Source organism: Mercenaria mercenaria, chromosome 19 (genome assembly GCF_021730395.1).
Source record: "Mercenaria mercenaria strain notata chromosome 19, MADL_Memer_1, whole genome shotgun sequence".
NCBI classification, from domain to species: Eukaryota; Metazoa; Mollusca; class Bivalvia; order Venerida; family Veneridae; genus Mercenaria; species Mercenaria mercenaria.
Window position 1 is genome coordinate 15,490,073 of NC_069379.1, and position 27,140 is coordinate 15,517,212.

Below are 27,140 nucleotides of genomic sequence, written 5' to 3' on the forward strand. Positions count from 1 at the left end.
TGAGTCACAGTCATTTTCAAATATGTTGACGTTTATATACATATAAATGTTTCTGAATTCTACAAGACATTGTTGGCGCCACTTTTTAATACTTGCTCTCTTACAGCTGCCTGTTTGGTTAAAGTGTCGTTTCTAGTATTTGTGATATTGCGTAATATTTGAACACTAAACATTACGAAGAATAATTTGAATTTAAATGCAGTTTGACTATATTTTAAATTTTGATAAACATATTACATTTACTCGTATATTGGTTGTGCTAACAGCTCGTGCAGATGTTTTTGCATGGGCATACCTTTGTTTTATCCAATGTATTTCATACCCGAGTGAAAACAACTCAATTCAAACTACCTTTCTTTTCTCTATTGTGCTAATGTAATATATGCTATATAAAAATACAAAATTAGAGACGGTATGGATAAGAGAAAATGCTAAAATAATTTACAGACCGAAATTAATATTTCGAAGTTGACGTCTATGTTGATCTTCCATATAATCGTGCTATTGTTCTGTTGGTTGCAAAATCATTGTTTGCTACATTTTGAAAAGAATAACACTATAAATAAGATCTCAGTATGAGGTATAATAAATATTGTCATTATCTGAAGATAGTTCTATGAAGTGTTTGTAAAGAAGAGTCTTGAATCAATATGTAAAGGATATCAGCGTTAAAATTTCATAAAAATAAACCAAAAATGATGTGTTTCTTGTAACCCACTTGTTCCCACTATATTATGAAATATCTTAAAAGAATGCAGACAATGCAGCTTTTAGGATTTTGTGAAGATTGACAAAGGAGTTTTTCATCTTTGACATCCATCTCTCATACATATAAAACTCTTTTACCCCTTATACATATTTTATTCTTCTAATCTTTTATGTCGTGTTTTGTGATTTAATCTGCAATTAAACTCCACTGAACTGTGGCGTTTATTGGAAGAATATGTTGGCGCAAAAGGTGCAAAATTTGGGGAGCACAGCCCTGTACCGACCAAGCTTGAGAGATATGTGTATTTTGCAAGTTTTCTTGCGGAAAAAGCGTGCTATGACGCCAGCTTTAAATGCCTGCTGTCTCAATGAAACCATTTTAAATGATGAAATATCAATAACTTTCAAAGTGTGCAGCACTGGGTCAAATAACACACTGCATTTAAGTTAGATAGTTAACACAATTCGTTGGTACGGAGAATTAACTGATTATCATTTCGGTATGAAACACGTCACATTGTTTGAATTCGGATAACGCTTAGAAATGCCTCTGACAACATTTACTTTAGATATTCCCTGTTCAATCATAATCTTGAAATATAATTCATTTTTTTACAATTCGGAAATGTACTTTTTTGTAATAAAAGATTTTTCTTACAAACAGTAGAACAAGAAACAATCATTTTCATTATGGTCAGAAAAAAATAGTGTTACTGTCGTGTCTTATTGCGTTTCATCCAATTATGGAGTGACAAATTTAAGACCGTTGTGTCATAAGAAACCTCTTCAGCGATAAATTGGTCCTCTACGAAGTTTGTATAGACTCAGTCAAGTGTAATAATTCTTGTTTCGGTAAATATTTCAAATCCATTAAGTACACATAATAATGTAAACGTATGTTTACAATAGTTCATCTTGTCTTAATTAAAAAGACATAAATCAAAGCATAATCTATTAACAAGAAACTCTTCTCCGTGAAAATATTCACTAAAGGAACTTCTCTGCCATGCATCAAATGAATCCTTTGAATATGTCACATCTTCTCCTACCTCACATTCCCTTCCTCCACTACCCTCCCCCTCCTCCACAATCCCCAAGAAAAGGTACTGTATAAGATCATTTAATTAAGCAATCAATTATTGCATTTTAATCATATGTTTAAAATATCTTTATAGTAATACGTTCGTAGAGATGAACTGGGTAGGGAGCGGATGGATTTACCAATGGACATTATACTAGCAACGTCACAAAAATATAAAAGCTCAAAAGAAAATTGTTGAGTTATTGAACATTCTGTTTTTTGCTCATGTGTTCTTATAGGACATTATCTCAGCGTTTGAATATTTAGGCATGCGATTTGTTACAATACATCAATTATATAGATCCGTGTTATTGATATAGCATTTTTATGTGCAGTTTACATAGAATAAAACGGGACGTGACGATATACTCGTATCATTGAAAGGCTTTTTATTTTTTCTACCTTACACATTTATGATTTTTTTCCCTTAAATAATATATATTCTCTGAAAGGGTATATCAAAGTGTATTTTCTAATAGTGACATTGTATTTAGCAAGAGATTAAAGCATATATGCATCGATATTCTGCTTCAAAGTAGCATTGACAGTCATTGACAAAAAGAAAACAAAATATAGAAAAATACGTCTCACCAGTCCTTGCAAAGCAAAATTATAGTCGGGCGTGAGAAAAATACATCTTTCAAATTACGATTTCAGTTTAGTTATATGTTCGCCTTAATCAAACCGAACCAGCAACATTTTCGTTTTTGTTGTCTTGAGCGACCTGTGGAGTTTCCACTTTTTCTTTTTTAACAATGTTTAGTATCTATAATTCGGTGCAGGAAACATACAATTTTCATGTCACGATTTGATATGAATTCTACTTGGCTGGGTACGAGTCCAAATATATCTCGTATTGTACAGTACAATGTTAAATAACCTTTTTATTCTATATCCATTTTATCTTATTATAATAATAGTTTAAATTAAAAATGTTTCACTGAATATTGTATTCCTGCATTTTCTATATATATTATACAGAACAATGTTAGACCTTAAATAACCTTTTTATTCTATATTTATTTCACTTCATACGTAATATACGAAATTCACGAAATGCTTATCATCATTTACAAAAATGTATATGGTGCAACCTCCCTACAACAGCCATTTGGCGATTTGGGTGGTAATAATACTTAGCTGAGATATTATGCCCACAAACATTGTCAGCAAGTTTGGTGAAGATCGGATGAAAACTGTTCGACCTAAAAGAGCGGACAAGGCTAAATTTCCCGTTTTTCGAGTAATTCAAGGACTATAATCAAAGAGTGCCTGGTACAATTTGGCTGGTTATCGAAACTGGCCGAGATGTAATGCCCACAAACATTGTCAGCAAGTCTGGTGAAGATCTGACGAAAACTGAATTATAGAGCAGACATGTTTTGGATGCTGACCGCGCGTCCGCTGCCATTCATAATCTTCTCTATTTTGTTTCTTAAACGTTAAATAAAAACTGCTGAGTAGCTATTCAGACAGTCAGGGCTAATACCAATTTCTAGATTTCGTCCGGAACGGCTTCTTTTAGCGACTTTTCAAATATTCCAACATCTGATGATCCATTTTACTGTATTTTTAAGTTTTTGATTATTAACGAACATTTTAATATCTCAATCAGATAGCATTGTTTTCCCTTGAATCGTTTTTGTGTGTTGTAAACAAAAAACAACTCAAATTAAATCCAGATTTCAAGACGCATAATCAAACTCTATACATAGAGCGCCTACTTCATCCGATTTACATTCGGAACATTTTCATGCGTTTCGGGCTTTATCGTATGTTTAACATGGGACTGTTGAACCGTCCAAAATACAGAAAATACAGGATTTTGTGTACGCGCGTGCGTCCAAATACAGAAAATACAGGATTTTTGTACGCACGTGCATCCAAATACCGTAATGTATTGTACGTTCACGTGCTGCAAATGAACGTTCGCGATTAAATAGATAAATAGGTATAGAATAATACTCAGTACAGGATGGTTTGATTTTATTTCACTTTTTATCGTTTACTAGTATCTTATTGTTCGATGCTGGAAATATACAACTTCCAAAGATGCAATAGCAGTTGGTGATGTTTGATATTATACCACATATGAATCCTTAATGTCATTGAAGATAAAGAAGAAATTACTGAGCCTTAACTGCAAACACATTATAAATTCCGAATGAATACAAAGAAATGATTCTGTAACAGTACACCGTTTTAATGTAATAACAATTTGGCAAAGTTGACGTGAATGCCCTTGTGTTATTTCTTTAATATTTATTTTTACAGTAGATCTATCTCATTTATGTGTTGTATCGATCGCCCTATCAAGTGTTTCTTTTTTAAGTCCGTACTGTTTGTTCTCCGCAAGAAACTTTTAAACACGGTAACTCCCGAACATTTGTCAGATGTTACAGACCTATAATCTAAGCCGTATTGACGACTGGACATCTAATCTTCAATTAAAGCTCAGTCGAGGTAATCATAATTGTGCATCTCTATTTATTGAAATCATTACAGATTGTAGACATTATTATATCAAACTTAAATATGATTTGTGTTCATCATATGGTTAACCACCTTTAAACAATTTAAAGATGTTGACAGACATTTTAATTTATGGCTTATTTTTATAAAACACATTGGATTTTTACTCAAAATTATCCATGTTATTATCTCCTTCAGTTTTTACTGCGTACTTTGTTGGACACTTAACACCACAAGGTAATAAATCTTATAGTGACACTACAACGACTCATTACAGTGTACATTTTAAGGCAGTTATGATGCACACATTCGTGTGTTCATTAAGGTTTGGATACAATTTAAAAACTCAGCCACTAAAACAGAAGAAAAGTGCAAAATAAGTTCTTTTTAAAATGCCGAAATATAAAGTCAATTTTGTCAGTCAATTGCGTGCATGCTGGTAGAGGGACACATTAATTTAAATGCCTTAAGAAGTTAATAATAGAAACATTTTACTTTTTTTTTCATTTGGACCAAAAGGTACGTTGTAATGATGCTCATATAACAAATCGATTATCATTAAAAGAAGTAATTAAGAAGGCAGTTTCATACAGCGTTATTTGTGATGATTGAGAGAGTTATAAAGAAAACAATACATGTCAAATAATTTGATCTAGAAGTACAATTAACAAAATATATCCTATATGTTTAACAATTTTTTTAATTATTTAATTTATTTTAATATTCTTTACTAAACGCTGATAAGCAAATGAAGACTTAATACAATCCTTTAAAATGCATATTTATTTTTAAATAAGAACTATTTCTGGGTGACGTTAAAATGTCAGCATAATTAAAATACTTGCTAGGGCTTAATTTATAAATGAGCCGCACCATTGAAAAACCAACATTATAGCGCATTTGCGACTAGAACTGACCCAGACCAGCCTGCGCATCTGCACTGTCTGGCCAGGATCCACGCTTTCAAAGCCTATTGCAATTAAACCGTTAGTGATCAGCATGGACCCTTACCAGACTGCGCAGACTGGTCGCAAATGCACTATGTTGGTTTTCTCATGGTGCGGCTCAAATGTGGTTTATGACAAATTTATGACAAACCTTTATGTCGTATATCAAAATGAAAACTGCATACTTCATATTGGTATGCTTGTCTGTCCTTCTTAAAATGAATATATTAATTACAAAAGGAAATAATTGTATTTATTCTATATTCAAATATTATGTAAAACAACTTTGATTAGTAATATAAATGTGATATTTGACAACTCTTTTTATACTAATACATTGTAAATGGTTAAACGGTTGTTATTAATTACATTTTATACTGATCCGTTAGCTGATCCTGTATTAAATGAATGCATTAATAACCAACTGACCGGTCAGGCTACACGTTGCGGTTAGGTCACTTACATAAAAGTAACACCTACTTTGCGGTTTATTGTAATTATAGCGATCGGCGTATATATTTGCATTTACATGATAATTGTTTCTTTACAATTGCTGTATACATTGTACTTGCATGGATTAGGAAAGAAAAATATAGAAGGAAATAGCAATTTTCATATCAAGTACGTAGGCTAAAGGATACAATCGCAAATAACAAATTGATGTTAATTAAATGAGATTTGTCACATACTGAGAGGAAATATTGGACGATTGAATAAAATACGCACGAATAAAAACTGTAAACAGTATACAATCCAGAATATGATCATTTTTGTATCAAAGTTTCTGTAATGTTCTTCTGTGGTACTTCTGTGATATAAAAGCGTAATGAAAATCAGTTAATCATTTGATTTACTTATATTTTAAGGATTTAAGAATTTAAGATCAAAGCTTTTGCATATCATGGCAAAATATGAAGAGGACGTTTTAGAAAAGTTTAAACGTCGTGTTGCCAGCACTGAACAGAAGGCAAGAGAATGTCTAAGCCTCCTGAAATTTTCTGAAGGTCTTGTAAAGCGGGATATCAATATAGTGAGGATACAGATAGATTTACGACTGCAGAAACTGGAGAGAAAAGCGCTTGATGAACTTGAACGACTTTACTTAACCGAAAAGGAACATATCGAAGAATTGTTGACAAACTTGAGATTTTTCTCTAAGAGGTAAACTGATATTCTTTGGTTTATAATGTGACATTCAAATACTTTTTGATGCCTAAAATGTATCATTTATTAAGCATTACTAATTTATTAAAGACTATTTTCATAATTAAATTTTACCGTACTTATCATATCACTGGCACTCGCCCAAACATTTTTTACGAGAATTTATCTATTTTAAGTTAATGAAACACATCTGTCCAAAGAATATCCAGTTCATTACCATGTAACTATTGATGAGTGCAAATATACGGTTTTACAACCCTTGATTCAGTGTAACATAAATAAACGTAAATATGCATATTTTTATTCTTAACCCCTACCTTTATATATATATATATATTATAACAGACCATGAAAGGAAAACAACAACGGCAAAACACTGTCAACATAGTCTTGTTGTCAATACAGAATTTTTATAAAAATCTAAAATTTGTTTTTCTTACATAGAAAGTGGATCCGCAAGGACACTCGGCAGTTTCTATGTGATTGCGTATTCTCGTCAGACTTTTTGGCAAATATTCAGCTGACGTAAATGTTGCTTAACACGCCAACGGCTATCTGTACAAACCCGGATCAAACCGAAAAAGCATACAGAGATATCGTCGTTACGGACCCACTACCTTAATATAATCATTTCATTTCTGTTTTCATAATTTTGTTAAATTTTACATTTTAGAGCTAATTCCTCACCGTCTGAAGGGAATATCGCAGAAATAGAGCAAGAGTTAAGGAAAGAAAGTAATAATATCTATCGAAAACGATTCATATTTGACACAAACAAAGACTTGGACATAACACTTGACAAGCTCGGCACGTTTGGGAGGACTCTTGTGAAAAGGATTGATGAAAATCAGATTGATATTACCAACAGCAGTGATGATAAAATAGATACTCTGAGTGTTACACAAGAAATAACGGAATGTAACGATGCAGGCAATATAGGAGGAGATAGTTTTGATATTTGTAGGGAGAGAAAACTGGATACAAACAAAGATACCGACATGTTCGCTGAGACTGACCCTTTTGACATTTTAAGGTCAATGAAAACGGGAATATCTAAGAACGGAATTAGTTCTTGTAAAAACAACTTTCGATATTGGAAGAATATGGACCGTACCAAAAATATTCATTTACAGCCTTCAAAACATGTTAAGTTCGCGGATGAGTTAGATGAGAAGGAAAAAATATCATACAAGACTGGAACTGGAAAAGGCAATGAGTCTTTACTCAATCAAAGAGGCAGGCTTGTTACAGACTGTGAGAGGAAGAGACGAGCTAGAAGCGCTAGCCCAAGAGCAGTACATTTTAATTCCAATACAAAAAGGGACAAGATGCAAGGAATCTTAAAGCACATAACTAAATTAACAAATGATATTCAACCGGTGTGTCACGACAGTGATATAACTTCTGTTTCAGCAGACATTCCTGATGTTGCCAGGCAACCCTGTGAATCGTTTCTGCATCAGGACGACTTGGATAGGATACCTTTTGGAAAATCGTTGGAGAATAAAGACACCAAAGCCAAAGTAAATGAATATGGTCGGACAATGACCAAAAGATCACTTGAAACAAATTGCGATGACAGAGAACATTTAATACAACATACATTCATAGAGCCAAGCGCACTCTCTAATCAGCTGAATGAAGAAAATACTAACAGCAGTGCTGACAACACCAGCATTTCAAATAATGATTACAAAAGTAGTATATGGTCATATAAACAAAATCGCCTAAGCATGGACAATAATACAACACAAAGACAACTCAAATTAAAAGAAAAACGAAAACGAAATCGTTCGCTTTCAACTGATATCAACAAAGTAATAACAGAAGCACGAAATCAATGTGATGATAGTAAAATAATTTCGAAATCGGACAGATTGCGTTTGCCAAGTTTTGATGAACATTAATTTTAGCCGTGTAATTGTCTAAGTTACATGGGAAAAATATTCAGCCGTCTAAAAGATAGCTTTATATTAAAGTCTTTAACTATGATAGGAGAAGAAATCTGTGCATTAACGAAATTTCACGGTCATTTAACACGTCATTTAGAAATATACATGTACGTTGTTTCTGGCAACCGCATGTAGTGTAGTGTTCACTCTTCCACAAAATACTTACATGCACCCCCACTACACTTTCCAAGGCCTATGAACTCATCGCAAAAATACTGGTAACACTGGCAAATCGTTGGTAAAAATTCACTTTCAGTTAAAGCATTCTGTGACTTTAGATTCTACCCGCATTTGTTGCTGCATTTACGAAGCCTTTTATCTTTCACCACAATGCATCTAAAACTGCTGCTTTTCGTCTTCCTCTGCGCGAGGTTTCCGAATGTCTCTAAAACACTTTTGCTGCTGTATATAAACTAGTGACCATGTAGCACTCTGATGCTTTACAACGTGTTGGAATTTCTCCAGGATATATTGGAGTTATTCCATATTCTACTGAAAACTTGAAGACTTTCCAATACGCCGCGCCATCTTTGGACGTCGCATTTTCGACAATATGCGTTTGATCACTTGTTTGCATGAAAAGAATTCTGTTCAACTTATGACGTCACCTACTTTAAATGTGAAAGTATTACATGAGAATGATTTACTCTGACATATATTTAAAGGTTGAGCGGAAATATTGGCAATACTAGGCCTATTCATATAACAAATCTACGTGTTTAAAATTAAGAAAGAAAAAATGAAAACTGTTGACTGGATTTTTATGAACATATTTAAGTATTGGTAAAGTTGAAGAATTAAATTAAATGCATGCAGTTAACAATGGTATCCCGATACAGAAACACAAGGGCAGTTTCTCAGGTATCGGAACACATGTATGAGGTTTCTTGGTGATGCAAAAAATACACAAAGAAACAAAAAACAATAATCGTGTACAAAATTATCAGTATGAAGTTACTCTGTTTTCTTGTTCACGAAGCGAATATTCTTTTCGAGATAATTTGCTCGTCAAGTCGTGTTAACGATTTATTGTCTCATATATGCGAGATATATCTTCTAACAAGAAGACCATACGTACATATATCTCCATGACGCTAAAATACCCTGTAATTAAGATAAACTGTTCTAGTAGTAACGGGATAACCAACACTTTTCCTCTAAACGAGTGCGTTCGTCTTTCATGGTTTTTGTATTAACGACACTTTAAATCACTAAGACTAGATATATTGACCTCTATGTAGATGATTAAGACAGTATTTAGTGGTAGTACACAATTATACCGTGTTTAGCTATACATGTATCAAGTGAGTACTGTTTTAAAGCTGGTGTTATGCAGTTTTTGTTCATATTTTCTGTTATAAAATATGGGTCTGGTAAACCTTAATAAGACATTATTTTTTATAGTAGAAGCATTCCTTTGACACCAAGTAAGAACAAGTGCGACGCAATACAGAGTGCACTACCGGAAAGTGACTAATTATATCTACTTTTTGCAGCACAACCTAATGACCTGATATCTGTTAATGATGTATATACAATATAATGCTATACATTCATTATGTAAGAATAGGACAACAGTTATTTAGAAACTTGAAGGAAGTAGTTTACAACTTTAAATTTTACTATTTAGCTAATAGTTATTTTCAAAAAAAAAAGGACCTGTTATTTCTTTGGTCTTTTCCCTACTTCTCTATTGACTATTCTTGATAACTTAGTTTGCAGCTCTAAATATTAAAATTCTTTTAAGAACTGTAAAATTATTTGAAAAGAAAATTCACCAAAAAATATGCCTACTGGAAGACTAAGACATCAGAATAAATATGTTTTTATACTAGCATGCTAATGCCAATTTTGTATAAATTGGAAAGATAAAGTACGTCACTTATCCCTTCTTGATAGTTAAATCGCATGCTGACATGAAATCTCTGGTGAAATACCAAATGCGAAATTGAGAATGCTGTCTTTTTCAAAAAAATTAAATTTTAACTCCACAAAATGACGCAACTGCTGCGAATTCTATGTATTGATTTCCCTATCCACATTAACACCATTTTGTGACATTGAATTTGACCACTTTAAATCACGGAACACTGTTTTACTGGTAGACCACGGGCGAGGGACATAAAAATTAAATAAAGCATGCTCTTCTTAAAAAGCACACGGTCAATGATTATGACACACTAAATCATATATCTGACCTAGTAACATATTGATGGTCATAATTATTCTAAACAGAAGCGCGTGCAAATAATCTAACCAATCAAAACCCTAGCTACTCAGTGAGGTAATTAAAATTTCTTATTATAGACTAGGTTACGATGCACTAAAATCAGACCACAATACCGGATCTTTATACTTTTAAATTGATATGACGTAATAAGTTATTGTATAGATTCTGAATAAAAGTAACACATTAATACAATTCCTAAGATGAAACACTTAAACGCCGATTCCTTCACTTTTTTTGAATAAGAGTTGTTCCCTATTGATCATGTGTCTTTATTGTTATCATTGGAATGTGAATCTCATGTTTATATTATGTACATACTGAGAATTTTTTAATAAACTTGGAAAATTGGAATAAAAATGTGGAAAGTCACAAATGTAATATTCTTTTTATCACATGTTACCTTTTCCTGACGAAACATCAGAAATTCTACGTTCTTTCATAATTATTAGAAGTCAATTTGACCAACGTCTGCTATGCTATAAACGACGTGGACGTCAAAGTTTTATTACACTAGTGTATTATCAATTGTACGTAATGTCCTTTTTTCATCTCGCGACGTCAAAAATGTGATTATACAAAACAACTCCTATGAGTTTAAATATCACTTTCAATAATTTATCTGAGTCTGCTAATATATTGCTGGTTGCATTCTGTGCTTACATCTATTGTTGTGTCGTAAATAATCTGTAAGACTGACTATATTCTAAAAGTCTTGCAATTTAATGAAATAATTCATATGTCATTTCAGCCTTTGGCATAAACTCTTACCTACCCGTTTCTTTTCCTTTTATGAGCTCGAGTCTCTTTTGTCGTTCACATTCACACATTTTCTTTGTTATCGATTCAGGTTTGCTGCAAGTAGTGCCTCCATTGTTTTTCTCCTATTTCTCCACTAAGTATTAAAGCTGAACACCACTAAATCTGACTGTTCTTTATTTTATAAAATCCACTTACTTTATAACGGTTTTTCGACATTTTCTAGCATATCAGATTTTCAGAGGCTTATATTCGCATGAAGAACTATATCGCTACTATAAAAAAAAAGAAAAAGAAAAACGGGTGTTACCTTTTATATAAGATAACTACAGTTCGTTGGATACAACCAGCTGAATTTACTCCTTTCCGCTTCTTTAAATGTCTCTTTTCGAGACATAAAATTCTTACGATGCCATTTCTACCAACATGCCGATTTCAATAGAAGGCTACACGTACACACTGAAACGCGGTAGAGTAAAAGTAAGCACTTTGCTATTGAGAAAAGCCACTAAGAAAGGAAAAAAAAAAAGATTAGCACTATTTGTATTTGTACTACTAGTCCTGCGGAGGCTTAAATTTGATTTGGTAGTGATCAGCCAATAATCAACCCAAAAATAAAACTCGACCATTTCTAATTGACAATTAACAAGTATTACCTTTCAAAATTATTTTCAATATTCCGAAAATTTTAAAGTAAATATAGAGATAAATCGCTGAACACTAATTAAGGACTAAACAATAAACTGATACCATTACTTTGGAATAACATCGATCTGGAGTTGGGCCATGCTAGGATTATATGGAAATGTGAATATTTTTCAGTTTGGTACAGTTGTCGAAGAGATTATATTTGTAAATTATTGACCTATTAACCTCTGTAAATGTGCTTTAGAGCAAATTTCTCGCCACAATGGTCAAAGTTTACTTCTCCTTCCCATGCAGAATAGTTAATCACGACTACATTCGCCTCTTTTGATAACATTTCTAAAAGAAACGTATTTCAGTTTTTCTTTCTGCATGGTGACTCTGCTGAGTTTCCCCGTGTTATACGCGCAATGTGTCTTTCGTTTATATGATCTGATGATAATTCTCCTCCTTATTATCCTTGTCTGTAAACGCTTCATTTTGATTTACATACGGAGTAGAATTATAAATAAGTTTTATATTGATAAACTGACTGTCAAATTTGGTCGGATGAGTGAATGATTGTGTAAATAATGAATGGGTACTTTTCAGATATACAGACACTAAATAGGATAATGGCGCGAAAAAAATATGGTAGTCGCATAATTGTGGATACAAATAGTCCTCAGTTGTTTTTTTTTTTGCCCTGTAGAGCTATTTTCCTTATTTTCTTTGCATTTTTGTTTGCTGAAATCACATGGCAGATCTATGCTTGACATAAAGGTAGCATTTTCATCATGAAATAACAACATGACAGAATATTTCAATGAAACTTAGATCATACACCACCAATACAATCTGAGGTCTCATTTTTTAGCTGATTTTGCAGTTTGTATGTTTGACTGAAAATATTTTTCTTGCATCAAACATGACTCCCACTTTTCTTTTGATTTTTTTTCAGCACTGACAATTTTCTTCAAGTAAATTATGTTACAGACATATAAAATGGGTCCTGATGTGCGCTGTGGTCATTGGAAATATATAATTTTTATATAGAATAAAGAAGAACAGCTATTTAGTGTGTTCTATCCTTCAATGCAAATTGCTCAAGTGTTTTAAAACATAAAGCTATTAATCCGAGTGCAACTGTGAAACAGCCAATTCAGCAAAAAGAAATATTCTATACAAATTGTTCGCAAGATGGCGTCTTTATAAACATACAACGACAAAATATTTCTTTTTTATTAGATTACCTTTGATAAAAAGATATAATGAAAGAGAATAAGCTTTACACCAAACAATTATAACGACCCGGTTCGATTTATACCTATATCTTTTTGGCTTACATATATATTTAATTTACAGCCCTCTTCATATGACGAATTATTCAAGCAAGGTGTAATACTAGTATTTTCGTCCGCGCAAAATTTGTCTAGGCACATATATATATCAAGGATTGGTTCAAACGCAGTTAAGTTCTCTATGCGTAAATGAATTTAATAACCCGTCATTTGGCTTATGACCATTATATTGGTGTGAATGGTGTTTCTTATATGTCACGCTAAACAAAAAAAGTATTGACATAACAGTTTTCAATAAAGCAAGTTAATAGGGGATGAAAATCCCCGAGACGGTAACGTCCGTATATAGTTATTCGTCTTTATTGTCTGCATATACTGAGGCAATTTTTTTCGATGTTTTCCGGTTCCGGTTTCTGTACACACCGCAGACTGGTTGTCTGAATGAACATCCGAACAGCCCGAATCAGACACAGAAAATTCGCAAACCGCGCCAACATGATTCTTTTACTTCCTTTTTGTAATGAAAACTGTACATGCAACTGAAAGACACTTTTAAAATAGTAAGGAAGTGTAAATACCGTCTCTGTTTCTGCATGGAGTCCAAACAAACAAAAACATTCTAAAGCCAGTGCGAGAACGCGGTGAATGACGTCACCGACACGGCTTCCCGTAAAATTTAGCAAAGTATGATATTCGCTGAAAGAGGTATGATGACACTACATGTAAACTTGTTTACAGCGAAGTTTCACTTTCTTTTGAGTTTTGAATATTTCTCTGTAAGTGGATATATTAAAGATAAATCCCCATGCTAGGCGGTGCCTTAATTCCTGTTAGCAATAGCAGGACAATATCTATCTTTTTAAGTATGGCATATATTCTTGCTTCTGTAAATTATGAGAGTTGGTTGAGAGATGCTTAAAATATCTCTTGTTTGTTACTGGTTGAAGGGAAAACTAGACGTTGTATGGCATAATCCGCTTTAAGCCCCACCCTCAGGGGATTTTGACTTTTTCCAAAATTTTACAAACGTTTGTAAACAGGCGAATAATGCGTTTCTCTCTGAGCTTGATCATCCAGACGCTTGATTTAAGGAACCAATGAAAACATAGATATTTATCACGTGTTTATTCATTCAAGCATGCAATGTCAAAACAGCCTGAAATTTAATTTTAATAAATATAGATAAAATAAACCTATAGTACGTTTAATGTCCTTTAGAAGCGTGCGTATACCTTCTAACTGTTCCGTTAAGGTACTAGTAGCGCCCTTGGTAACATTCCATGCATAGAGACTACTCTTGTAGTTACTGGACTCAAATAATCTAAATAACGCTTTAAAATGATTGTATGCAGACCGGTCCCTGCCAAGCTGTAAGTGATATGCCCACTCAAAAATATTTTCAGAGTCAAACTATTTACGTAAACGAAAGCACATGTAATGATTCTGTCAAAGTGATTAAAATTCTTTGTCCAGAAGTTTTGTCGAATTTTATGTGGCCACTAACTTGCTTTTCCAATAATATCTTGAATTAGGGTCCAAGAACTGTAAATTTCTTTATGAAATTTAATGTAGCATGGACTTATCTTTACATATGTACACGTGTAATATGAAAGGAAATGCACACTCAATATCAATGTTTTACCTTAAATATAAGGAATAGACACTGTTCCTTATATGAATTGAAGCAATAGTGTGTATCAATCTTTACCACGTATATATTATGAGGTACTTTTAGGATAATTCTGTATAATATGACACGATTTATTCCGTATTAAACATTTTAGAAATTACATAATTATAATGAATATGGTTTAAGTCCGCGCATATGTTTTACCAATTCTGTAGCTCAGTTATAAATGAATTAATAATTTGTTGTCTATATAATATAATCCGGTTTTAGTCCCCTTTTATTTATTACCGTTATGAAAAACCTATTAGAAATAGTCCCCGGGGACTATTCTTTTTAACGTTTCATAACATTCATTTTGCTCAATTTGCTTTAGCATTGTATGCCCCCGGAGAAAACCCTCTTTCTGGGGAATGGTTTCCCTTCAGTAGCATTAATATTGATTCAAATAAGACTTCAAAAAATATATTTTTCTCTATATTATAATCCGGTTATAGTCCCCTTAGGTATTACGTATATGTTTAACGCCAGTAAAAAGTAAAAAAAGTGCCCGGGTACTATTTCTCAATGGTAATTGCTTATCAGAAATCATCCCCGGGCACTATTTCTAATAGGTGTTTCACACTTGTATGAAATGAAAAGGGACTAAAACCGGATTATATACACGAGAATTAATAAGTTCATTTATTATTATGCTACAAAAGGGGAAGTATACCCCGGGAAGAGGGCTTGCTTCGGGGGCCTACAATGCTAAAGCAAATGGGTCTTGGCAATGTTTGGGGGTAAGTGTCTTAAGGAGGTAGGTTACCTTTATATTTGTATGTGCGCATGTCCAACCGGAAGCTAACGTGACGATTTACGACGACGTTTACGACAAACAATGTGTTTGTATATTCATTCTTCTGAAAACAAATCATAGACCTGTCTTTGATCTGACGCTTTTTGGTTTAATAATGCAGAAATAATGAATAAATTGCCGCAGAAACGCTTCAAAACAATGTTGCCTTAAAATGACGTCATTGACGTCATGACATTACGTGTCAGTTACCGCGCAAAATTAATAGCTTTTATCTTGAAAGTGTGTAATTCTGTGCATTTTCTTTATTCAAACTATTTTCAAATAACCATTATTTGCTGAAATATTTTTTATGAATCTTTTGCTCTGAATAATAATCAATATTTTGCTTCTTTTATGTAGTTATATTGAAATGTTATGCCGAATGTAAGAAAATTGATAATGGTAACCAATGTTATTTGGAATATAGTTGGGTGAGAGGTTACTTGTTACGGCCATTTTCAAATAAAAAATCTAGCAGTTTGATTTGTAATACCTATTTTACAGGTTCCGTTGATAATTTGTTACTTATATACTAAAACTAAGATCTAAAATTGTTCAAATTTCAGTAGAAAATTGTGGTTTCTTCAATTGAATTGATGTTACCATGGAAACGAAGCCCGTGACCTATGTATCTAAATGTAAAATTCAAAAGCGTTGACACAAGTCTATTTAAGAAACACAACTTCGGCTTTTTATTTTCATTTCAACAATATCTATGAGAATAATAGTAGCATGCTGAACGATTTTTCCGTGAAAAATGCCAGACGCGGGGTACTGCTGTAAGTATTCTAATCTTAAAAAATTGTTTGAATAAATGCAGATAACGCGAAAATATAACTTCCATTAGAAATAATATGTTTTAAAGCTACATCAACTAGAAAGATAATCTTATTCAATATTATTTTATAAGAAATTACGGCTAAAAGCAAGATATAAGCCATTTTAAACATCTCTGTTGCCATGGTTACTTTAAACTTTAAGAAAAGTAGGGTACCATGTATAGTGCTTGGTATTTTGCTAATAATATTACCCAAATATTCCATGTTGGTTATTAACAGAATGGCACTGAAGCCGTCGAAAACCCCTATTTTTATACATAGTTGTTTAAAAATGCGAGAAAATGCGTTACCATGGAAACACGAGCCCCGCGACATATACATTTTAAGCTTATATTAGAAAGCTAACGTGCATACTAGTAAAATTATAGATCATGCTGACTTCTACGGATATCAATGAAACTAAACTACACTGAAAAGTGTTAAATATCCGTATTTTCCTTCTTCTTTCAATATGAAATACCTTTGGAGGGTCATGTTCTTCAAACCTGGATAAAAAATGAACTTGAAGGGACAGAGACAAACGAAACTGAAATTTTAGCAGTTAAAACTTCATATTACACGAAATACAAAAAGATGCTGCGGTTCAACTAATTTGAATTTACCCTTGTAACAAGGTAACCTACCTCCTTAAAGGGAATTAACGGAATTAATATTATCATACGTTAAAAAGAATAGTTCCCGGATTCCATATCTTCCTGGTAATTACGTAACAAAAATCATCTACGGGGACTATATTTCAGGTATTTCACAATATGATTATATATCGATGTGTTACAAATATAAGGTAGTAAGTGCTATGTAGTTTCTATACATTTACGACTTTACAATTATAACCAATGGATATACAGAGGAGAAAAAAGAAGAAGAAATATTATGGTACGAAAGGTAAAATATTCCCCGTTAAGAGGGTTTTCTTAAGTGGCATGGCAATATTTGCGGGTAATAGTCTTAAACAGTATTAAAGGTAATTTACAGATTGAATCTAATATATGTCTGAGGAATATTCCCATGGGATTATTTCATATTACATAAATGTGTATGATAAATAGATCAATCCCTTGTGGTATTATTTAAAAAAATTCAACAGGGTTTTATCTGACCTTTATTTAACACCAGCTCAGTTCATATGGTTATTGCATCAGCAGCGTGTTGGATAGAGATCACTTTTCAGAGACGTTCTCTAAACAAAGTTCAACTCATCAATACCGTGTATGTCCACCATTATAATCGATGCATACTTGGCAACGACGCCTTATTGATGCGACAAGCGTGCTGAAAAATGCCTGGGAAATACCATTCCAGATTCTCACAAGCGCACGTGACAGGTCAGGTAACGTCAACGACTGATTTTGAAGGCAACGTAAGCGACGCTGCATCTCATCCCACACGTGTTCTATAGGCGACAAATCCGGTGACATTGCAGGCCAGGGCGGCACATTCACATTGTTTAGGATCAAGAAGTCGGTGACGACCCGCGCGACGTGCGGGAGAGCGTTATCCTGTTGCAGCGTGGCGTTACGTTGCTGCACAAATGGAAGGACGTGAGGCCGTATGATTTCGTCACGGTATCTGATGCCTGTAAGTGTGTCGTCCACAACTACAAGAGCTGTTCTGCCACGGGATGAGATGCCACCCCACACCATGACACTACCTCCGCCGAATGGACGTCGTTGAATCAACTGTTATGGACACGTTCACGTTGACGGCGGTACACTCTAGAGCGACCATCGCTGCTGTCGAGATGAAACCTGGACTCATCCGTAAATAAAACATGTGCCCAGTCCTTTTGCGTGAAGTGTATGTGTCGTCTACACCAAGCAAAACGTGCTACACGATGACGTTGCTGGAGAACAGGACGTATGGCTTTGACGTCGTGGACGTATACTTCGTTCACGCAATCGATTAGGTACCGTTCGGGGACTAATTATTCTAAGGCCAGGAATACTTCTAGCCGTCAAAGTAGCAGTTCTGAGGCGTTCACGGAGATGAACCACCCGGATGTACGTATCCTGGCTATTAGACGTTATGCGTGGAAGTCCTGACCGAGGCCGGTCTCTGGTGGCCCCAAACTGTTGGTACCGTCTCCACAAGGTGTCTACAGTATTTCGGTGCACACCAAATTGTCTGACAATCAGTATGACGCACACCAGCTTCAATCATGCCAACGGCACGGCATATGTCATTCAACCTTGGGATGGCGTATCAAAGACGTTTTTCAAAATTATCCTGGTTTTGTGTCTTACAGGTATCAACACTATGCTTTTACACAGGTTTAGGCGACAAACGTGTTTGCGATTGACTGCTGCTCGAAAAACAAACGTGAAAACGAAGACATTGGCCAGACAGGCAAACTACCCGTGCAACTCATACACTGACCAGTGTAAATGACCGAGATGGATACACCTGTGTAAAGTTTCAAGCTTTAATTTATAAAATTTAGCGATACATAAACATTTTACACATGCACAGTTTCTTTTTTCCGGTAGTATATATTATGTGATACATAAAATAAATTATAAAATATTTCCGCCTTTGGTTGCCCAGCTTGACAAGCTTGACCATATAATAGAATCTATCTCATTTATATTGGCGAATGCAGTACACATTGAGTTTCTGCACGATTTTCTGTTGGTCAATATCCACTATATATTACATGTGGTTACTCTCAGTTGCAACGTGGATCAGAATAGCTAAAGAATGTGAAACGCATTTTGGATTTGGAGGGAATCAGTTTTAGTGACTTTGTAAACCATGGGCTTTTTTATCTGTTCAACCAAGATGTCAATTGTGTAAATCAATGGCTAATGAAGAATGGCTTGTTGGCCTGGACTCTGCCTTGTTTGGGAAGACTAGTATGACAAGGAAATAAATAACGAGATTCCTGGAGCCATGAAAGTTAGTCAGCGGACAGGGTAGGCGTCTGGGCCATCACTCAGATATGACAAAAACAGGAATCACAAGAAGACCATAAGATGCAACAGCTTCTTCGAATCTTCCAAGCTAACAGTTCAGCATGGTGTTCATAAAGTTCTATTTGGAGAATAGCTCGCTGCTGCTATGTTCCCGTTCCTCAGGTATTCATTACAAAAGTAAGCTGCTGATTGGGTAAGCTTCTTGAGAGAACTTTTACAGCAACAATACCACCACAATTTACGTAATAAGAAGTTATTTTGGGTCATTGAAATCGTTGCGAGTCAAATACAAGGGAAATCCCAGGAAAGAATTAAGAGTGTGGGTTTTCGGCATGGTAGAAAGATCTTCCAATTCTCTGATAGTCTATTCGGTATCGGATCGCAAGCAGAAGACATTATTGCCACTCATCCAGAGACACGTCCAGCCCCGTTCGACAATATATAGGAATAGTTGAAGCGCATATTACTCATTTAATAACATCGGCTATCAACACTTCATTGTAGTGCACAAATATACCTTTAAAAAGACTGATTAAGTCATCATTGTCCATACAAATCAAATAGAAGGTGCATAGAAGCATGCAAAGGATCACATCCGGCGGATGGCTGGCGCAAAAGCAACACAATGGGAGGGTCATATCGCCGAAGTCATGTGGCGAGCGGAGGTAAGAGGTAACATTAACGATTCCTTCCTTCGTCTCCTCAAGTCAATTTACACTTTAGATGAGCCAGCCAGATACTACTACATGACCCCGCTCTTTGACTCATGGGCTAGAATAGATAACATTGAAAGGTTTCGGGAGATAGAGATGGAGATAACAGTACAACCAGCATTAACTGACGCGTCATCAGATAGTGACGATTATGAACATGGAGGTTCTGCACTTCTTCTACGTACGTAGTGCCGGAGCCATCGCTAGGCAGTCCAAGCGATGCAATACTGATGACTCTTTGGAAGTTGCTGCTTCTCGTCCTGCCAAATCATGATGTTTGCATTATATCAACAGATGAAGAAAACCCTGCGTTGTTGCAAAGAAATTATTATAAGGTATTATTTCTGGTTCCAGTCTGTTAGATGAAGACACGATTGTAGATCCGCCAACTGCTGTCCCAGAACAGAAGAGAGATATGCAGTCAAGAGTTTCAAAACGCACTGCATTTTGTCTTTCAAAATGCAAAGTCACAACATCTACTACTGCCATCTCTGCACAAGGAGATAAACAAAAACTTCTTCCAGTAGAATGAAGATAAAAACTGTTTGCTATCCAAAAGGTTTTATTCCTACAACAGACGGCAAGAAATTTAGATCAAATGCTCGTCAGAAATCGAACCAGAATCCTTACACAAAAAGGAGTTTCTTGTTTTGGTCGTCTTCAGATGACGAGTTTGTGTAGAACTGTTATACATGTGACAAACAACTAATTGCAGGAAGCAATTTACAACTGCAAGAAGCAGTGTGAACAATTGTAAATAATGGAATTTTATGCTATTTAGTGAATTAGCTAACATTCTTTTTACAGTTTGTGTGAAATATATAACATCAGAGATCTACATTTCCTATACTTGCAAACGAAAATGATTACCTTTAGCAATGTAAGGTAAGTCGATATTTCATCTACATTACTATTCTGTTTTCATCATATGTGTCACTTTTGACAATGCGTGCTTGAATTATTAACAAAGTGGTACAAATAAACGTCTCCATTGGTTATATAAATCAAGCGTCTGGATGATCAAGATCAGAAAGGAAACCGTAAAACATACATATTTCATTATGGAAAAAACTTAAAATCCCCGTGGGGACTAAAAGCGGATTCTGCCCATTTAATTTCTTCAATAAACACATCGTAAGGAGAAAATAAAGCCAATGTTTGGAGTAATCAATGGGGTAGACATTTATTTTGGTGTAAAGGTACAAGTGCCTCAAGTGGTGTCGCTAACCTTGAAAATTTAAACTATCGGTAAAACTCGATATTGTATCCCAAGATACCGAGGGGCGTTTTTTATCTGCTTGACTGATAACGATTAAAGACACCAATTGGCAAATGTTTATGCGTCAAACACCAGTGAACACGGGCAAGTTACGCAAACATAATTTTAAATACATCATTCAACCGTTCACATTCCTTGAGAAAAACGAATAAATAAAAAATGATGGTGTCTCAGAAATTAAATATGATATTAGTTTATTTTTACAATAGTTGTACATATTACATAAGACACATTTTACTACGGAAGCTATCGACATTGATGCTGCAATCATCAAAATTATCAACTTAACTCAATGACGAAGAAGCTAGTAAATTAGATGAAGACATGACAAAAAGAGAACTCTATAAGATAGTTAAAAGTCTAAAACTTTCAAAATCTCCGGGCGAAGAATGATTAACAGCGGAATGGTATATCACTTTTTGGCATCTCATAAAATCCGATTTCCCCAGGTGCCCACTCGTGTTGAAATAATACACGAAGGGGCACCTGGGGTCCTCCTCTACCATTAAAGCTGGAAAGTCGCCATATGACATTTCATGTGTCGGTGCGACGTTAAATCCAACAAAAATGTCGATTTTAATGAAGTCGCGAATGAAATTTGCAATGACTGTTCCTTGTCGAGTATACTGTGTAGATGTGCCCGCCAAGTATTATACAAAAATGGAGTTAAACAACGTCTGAAGAGTTGGCCTCCGTTAACATAATTGAAATAAAAAGAAATTTGGTATCCGTTAACATAATTGAATACAGATTATAAAATAATTGTTAAAAACAAAATATCTCGTAGAACATGTTAAGCCACTTCTTTCAAAATTAATTTATACCGATCAGAAAGAATTAATTGGCAGAGGTTAATCGTTTTTACAAGTCTTAGATATAATAGAATTTGCAGATAGTAACAACAGAAACGGAGTGATGATGTATTTTAGAGCTAACAAAAGTATTTGAGAGAGTAGAGTAAGAATGGGTAAATACATGCCTTGAAAAGTTTGTTATGTATATGAAACTCCTCCTTTAAATTTTATTGATTAGTCAGTGTTTACTGACCTAGTTTTGAGACATTATGTAAATAAGTTCTTTTAATTTCTACATTGTTCCAGAATATCTTACCTTAATACTGATAAACAGTGTATAACAATTATTTTTAGAAAAGATTGTCCTTGATATTTTAGAGACTTCTTTTTATTCCTAGTGTTACATGAAAATTCTGGAACCTTCCATGATACATTAAATGGTGTGCTATCTGACAACAGGCCAGAACTTATAGAACTTAGATTGTAGATATTAATGGACCTTTCCTGTATAACAAAATATTACAAGTAGTATATTTGATATTTTGAAGGATTATTTGTAGGGTTTATTAAAAAAATGTGGATTTAAAATGTTATCTTTGCAGAAAGGAATTATAATTTTTGGATATACTAAAGTTACTTTTGAACTGTGTGAAACATAGTTGAAATTATTTCAGTTGATTTTAAATTTGACCTGGACAGCATTTGGACTGGTTTTACATATTATTGGACTTTACGGCTCTTACACATTTTTAAAGGTATTTGAATTGTTACTTAAATTCATGAATAAATTTTTGTTATTGATAATAGTTGCTGGTTTGTCTTTCTGCTACTTTTATTAACTGTAACAAGAAATTGTTACCCTCTGACATAACAAAAATTGGGGGCTCGTCCGGGATCAACCATTGACTTCTTTACTTTTGTATTTAATATTTTTGAGACTTTTCAGCTAAATTTTTACAAATAACTTTGTTTAGAAAGAAATCTTAATTTTGATTTTTGGTACAGCATACATACCAACAACTATCAAAATGTCGTTTGATTTTGATAAATTTGCGGCTGAGCCATCCCAGGAGATATTCCAGTTAGCTAAGAAATCTGATTTACGTCTGCTTGCTAAGCATTATAACATTTCTGAAGTACTGTCATCCATGCTCAAACAAAAACTTCAGAATATTGTTGTTCAGTATTTCATGGATGAAAACATTTTTGCCTCATCTGCTGAGTCATTTATTATAGGAACTCAGTTAGACTTGAAATGCAATGGAATTTCACTAAAGAGAAATGGAGACAGACAAAAATGGAAAAAAATAGATAAGGAGAGAGAGAGAGAGAGAGAGAGAGAGAGAGAGAGAGAGAGAGAGAGAAAATCGAATGCAATATGAATTTGAAATGAGAACGATAAAATTGGCAAGTAGAAGAAGTGCAGAACCTCCATGTTCTTCTCACTTTGATGTCATCAAACATATTAGGTTAGTTCTACTTTTTCAAGAAAAAGTAGTTGACAAATATTTCATGCATTTTGAAAGAATAGCTGAAAATCTTAAATGGCCTTAGGAAAATTGGAGTCTTCTTTTAAAAGTGTTCTAATTGGCAAAGCTCATGAAATTTATACACAGGTTTCTGTAGAACAAAGCTCAAATTATGATCATGTTAAAAACTTAATTTTGAAAGGATATGAACTTGTTCCTGAAACTTAAAGGCAAATATTTCGAAATTGTAGAAAGGAGTCTGACCAGACCCATGTTGAATTTGACCGAGTTAAAGAGAGAGCAGGTATTTGATAGGTGATGCACATCCAAGAAGATAGGTTCTAGTTACGACAAACCTAGGCACTTAATGTTAACTGAAGAATTTAAAAAGTGTGTTGGCACTGAGGTCAGAACTTTCTTGGATGAAAAGCAGTTTGAAACTTTAGATGCTGCTAGATTGGCTGATGATTATATTTTAACTCATAAAATTTCCTTCAACAAACCAGATTATTACAACAAGAAACCCCCTTTCCACAAAATAATTCTAGGTTCTCATTTGGTAATAATACTAATACAGGTATTTCTTAAAAATCAAAATTTACAGGTAATACACATGCTGAAATTACAGGTAATAAACCTACTGAAAAAACCTTGTCTCTATTTACTTGCAACTATTGCAAGAAACCTGGACACAATGACAATGACAACGACAATAACAATTTCTTTATTGTTATATAGGCCACCGGCCCAAAACATTATAATGTTTACATAAGTATTATTATGCACATTATATCTCAATTGTTTTTTCTAAAGAGGAAGCAGGGAAGAGATGAGGCAAGACAAAGGCCTAACTTCTTTGAAGTCTAAACCCCAGCCTTATATTGATATTATTACTGCTATAGGGATCAAAGACACCAATTCTGATTCTATCATGGAGGTTTATGAGCCATTTATAACTGATTGCTCTATATCACTTATCGGTAATTCTACCCAGTCTACTCCTATTAAAACCCCAAGGGATACTGGAGCTTCTCAATCTCTTTTTCGTGCAGATATCCTGCCTCAGATTTGGTTAATGGCCCTGTGACTTCGGGTAAAAGACCTGACTTACAATTTTAAGGTGTCCATTTACTGTTAGGAATTATCTAGCTTGATATAAGGTTGTAGTAAATCCACTTGTAACTGACACATCTTGCTTGGATCAAAAACCTGATCCAGTTGAGGCGGGAATTCCTGATCTTTACCCTTCTTCTGCAGTTACCTGTTCCATGGCTGAGAAAGCCATTGAGAGTGACCTTGTGTCAGACATAGATTTGTCTGATACTATTATCAATGAAACATTTAATTCTGAGAGATAATTCTGTTACTTCAAATGTGTCTGTTCAACAAACAGATTCTGACAACTTTTCTGATCATCCTCTTTTCAATGACCAAGGTCATAGCTCGCTGTCAAGGTTACAACAGCTTATTCAGGAACAAAACAATGATCCTGAATTTTCATTATTATTTCCAAAGGCTGTTAGTGAAGAAGCTTCACAGGTCCCTGTCTGTTATTTTGTTAAACATGAAATTTTGATGAAGTCCCTGCTGATGATAAATGGACAGTTAATTAACAGATTGTGGTCCCAAAATTTTATCGTCAGGAAATTCTTACCATATCTCATGAAACACCCATGCCAGTCATTGCGGTGTAAATAAAACATACTACAAAATCTTAAATCCTTTTTATCGACCTACTTAAACATCTGATGTGTCCAATTTTAATATCTCTTGTCACACATGTCAAACCTAATCAGAAAATATCAAAGGCACATCTTCAGCATTTGATGAATCTTTCAGTAGAATCATAGAGGACTGTGTTGGTCACTCGCCTAAAACCAAATCAGAGAACCTGTACCTTTTAACAATTATATGTGCTTCAGCACGGTTTCCTGAAGCTATTACTTTAAGAAACATTAAAGTTAAATACATTGTTATGCACTGTGGGGAATCATATGATCAAATTAATCTCTAAACAAAAGTTATATTTTGAAGAACATGAATAAATTTCCTACCATGATAAGATATGAAATTTAAACATAACCTAACATATGACTTATGAAATTTGTTAAATTATTATTAGTTGATGATAATGATAGATATCATGTAATTACAAACACTAAGGAAAGTAAGTCTCAGTTTCTTGAAGTGTTCCAGATAATCAGAAAGTGATTGTAATTGAAATCTATGTGGTTTTAGGATATATCTATGTTGCCATATGATAGGCTATATTTGAGATTTATGGCAAAAGTTGCTTCAACATTTTTCCATTTTATTCATAAATTTATTTTGGTTTAGAGATTATTTTAGTCATGTGATTCCCCGCACTGTTAAGGCTGTAACTAAATTTTTCACATTTGTTGTTCTCCAAATAGCTGTACAGACTGACCAAGGTTCTAATTTTATGTCTAACATATTTCAACAAGTATTACATAGCTTAGACATAGAACAGTACAAATCTTCAGACTATCATTCAGAAAGTCAAGGTGCCTTAGAAAGATTTCATCAAACATTGAAAGATATGATCAATATACTGAAGAAAGAACATTTAAACCAGGTGATAGATATTGGCACTTTTACCTATCCCTGGTAAACCATTACAAGCTAGATATTATGGTCTATATACTGTTGACAAGAAGACAAGGGATCTTAACTACATCATTTACACTACCGAGAGGCGCAAACCGAAGCAGCTGTGTCATATAAGTATGCTAAAACAACACATTGATAGAAATAACTCTGTCACACATCCTGCTAGTGTTAGTTTATCTGTTAGCGAGGAAATCCAACTGAATGTGATATTAAACAAGATAACAGCACTGTCCATAGTCAAATAAAACTTCAGAATCCAGACATTCATCAACACCTGGATGAAAAACATTTACATTTGGAACCTCTACAGAAAGAACAGTTGAAACAACTTATCCATTAATATGAACAATATGAACATTTGTTTCCAGAAGTACCTACTTGAAACGACAAAGCTTTTCATGACATTGATCTTTCAGATTCTACTCCAGTCAAACAATATCCATACAGAATGAGCCCTACAAAACAGAAACATTTACAAGAAGAAATCAAATATTTGTTGGACATTGATTTCATTGAACCAAGTAACAGTGATTGGAGTTCTCCATGTATTCTTGTCCCAAAATATGACAAATCATACCGGTTCTGTACAGATTACAGGAAATTAAACAGCGTCACAAAACTACCTAGAGTTGGTGGTTGTATTGATAAAACTGGACAAGCAAAATTTGATTTGTTAAAGGGATTTTGGAAAGTTACTCTCACAGAAAAAGTTACACAAGTTTCAGTCATGGCTACACCATTCGAATTATTTCATTACAAAGTTATACCATTCGGTATGAAAATCTCGCCTGCAACATTTCAAC

General features: G+C 34.1%; 2 protein-coding genes across 2 annotated transcripts in view; both read left to right on the plus strand.

Annotated features, from left to right (window-relative positions):
• Positions 1-6,057: 6,057 nt before the first annotated feature.
• LOC123542348 (uncharacterized) lies at positions 6,058-9,917 on the plus strand. Its single transcript, XM_045328156.2, has 2 exons — positions 6,058-6,369; positions 7,046-9,917. The coding sequence occupies exons 1-2, from the start codon at positions 6,110-6,112 to the stop codon at positions 8,277-8,279; spliced, it is 1,494 nt and encodes a 497-aa protein (XP_045184091.2). The 5' UTR covers positions 6,058-6,109; the 3' UTR covers positions 8,280-9,917.
• Positions 9,918-22,706: 12,789 nt separating this feature from the next.
• The window catches only part of LOC123542290 (uncharacterized), a 60,311-nt gene continuing 55,877 nt past the window's right edge, over positions 22,707-27,140 (plus strand). Inside the window, exon 1 of the mRNA XM_053531589.1 lies at positions 22,707-22,992. The gene's annotated coding sequence lies outside the window, so the exon portion shown is untranslated. The remainder of the gene's footprint in view (positions 22,993-27,140) is intronic.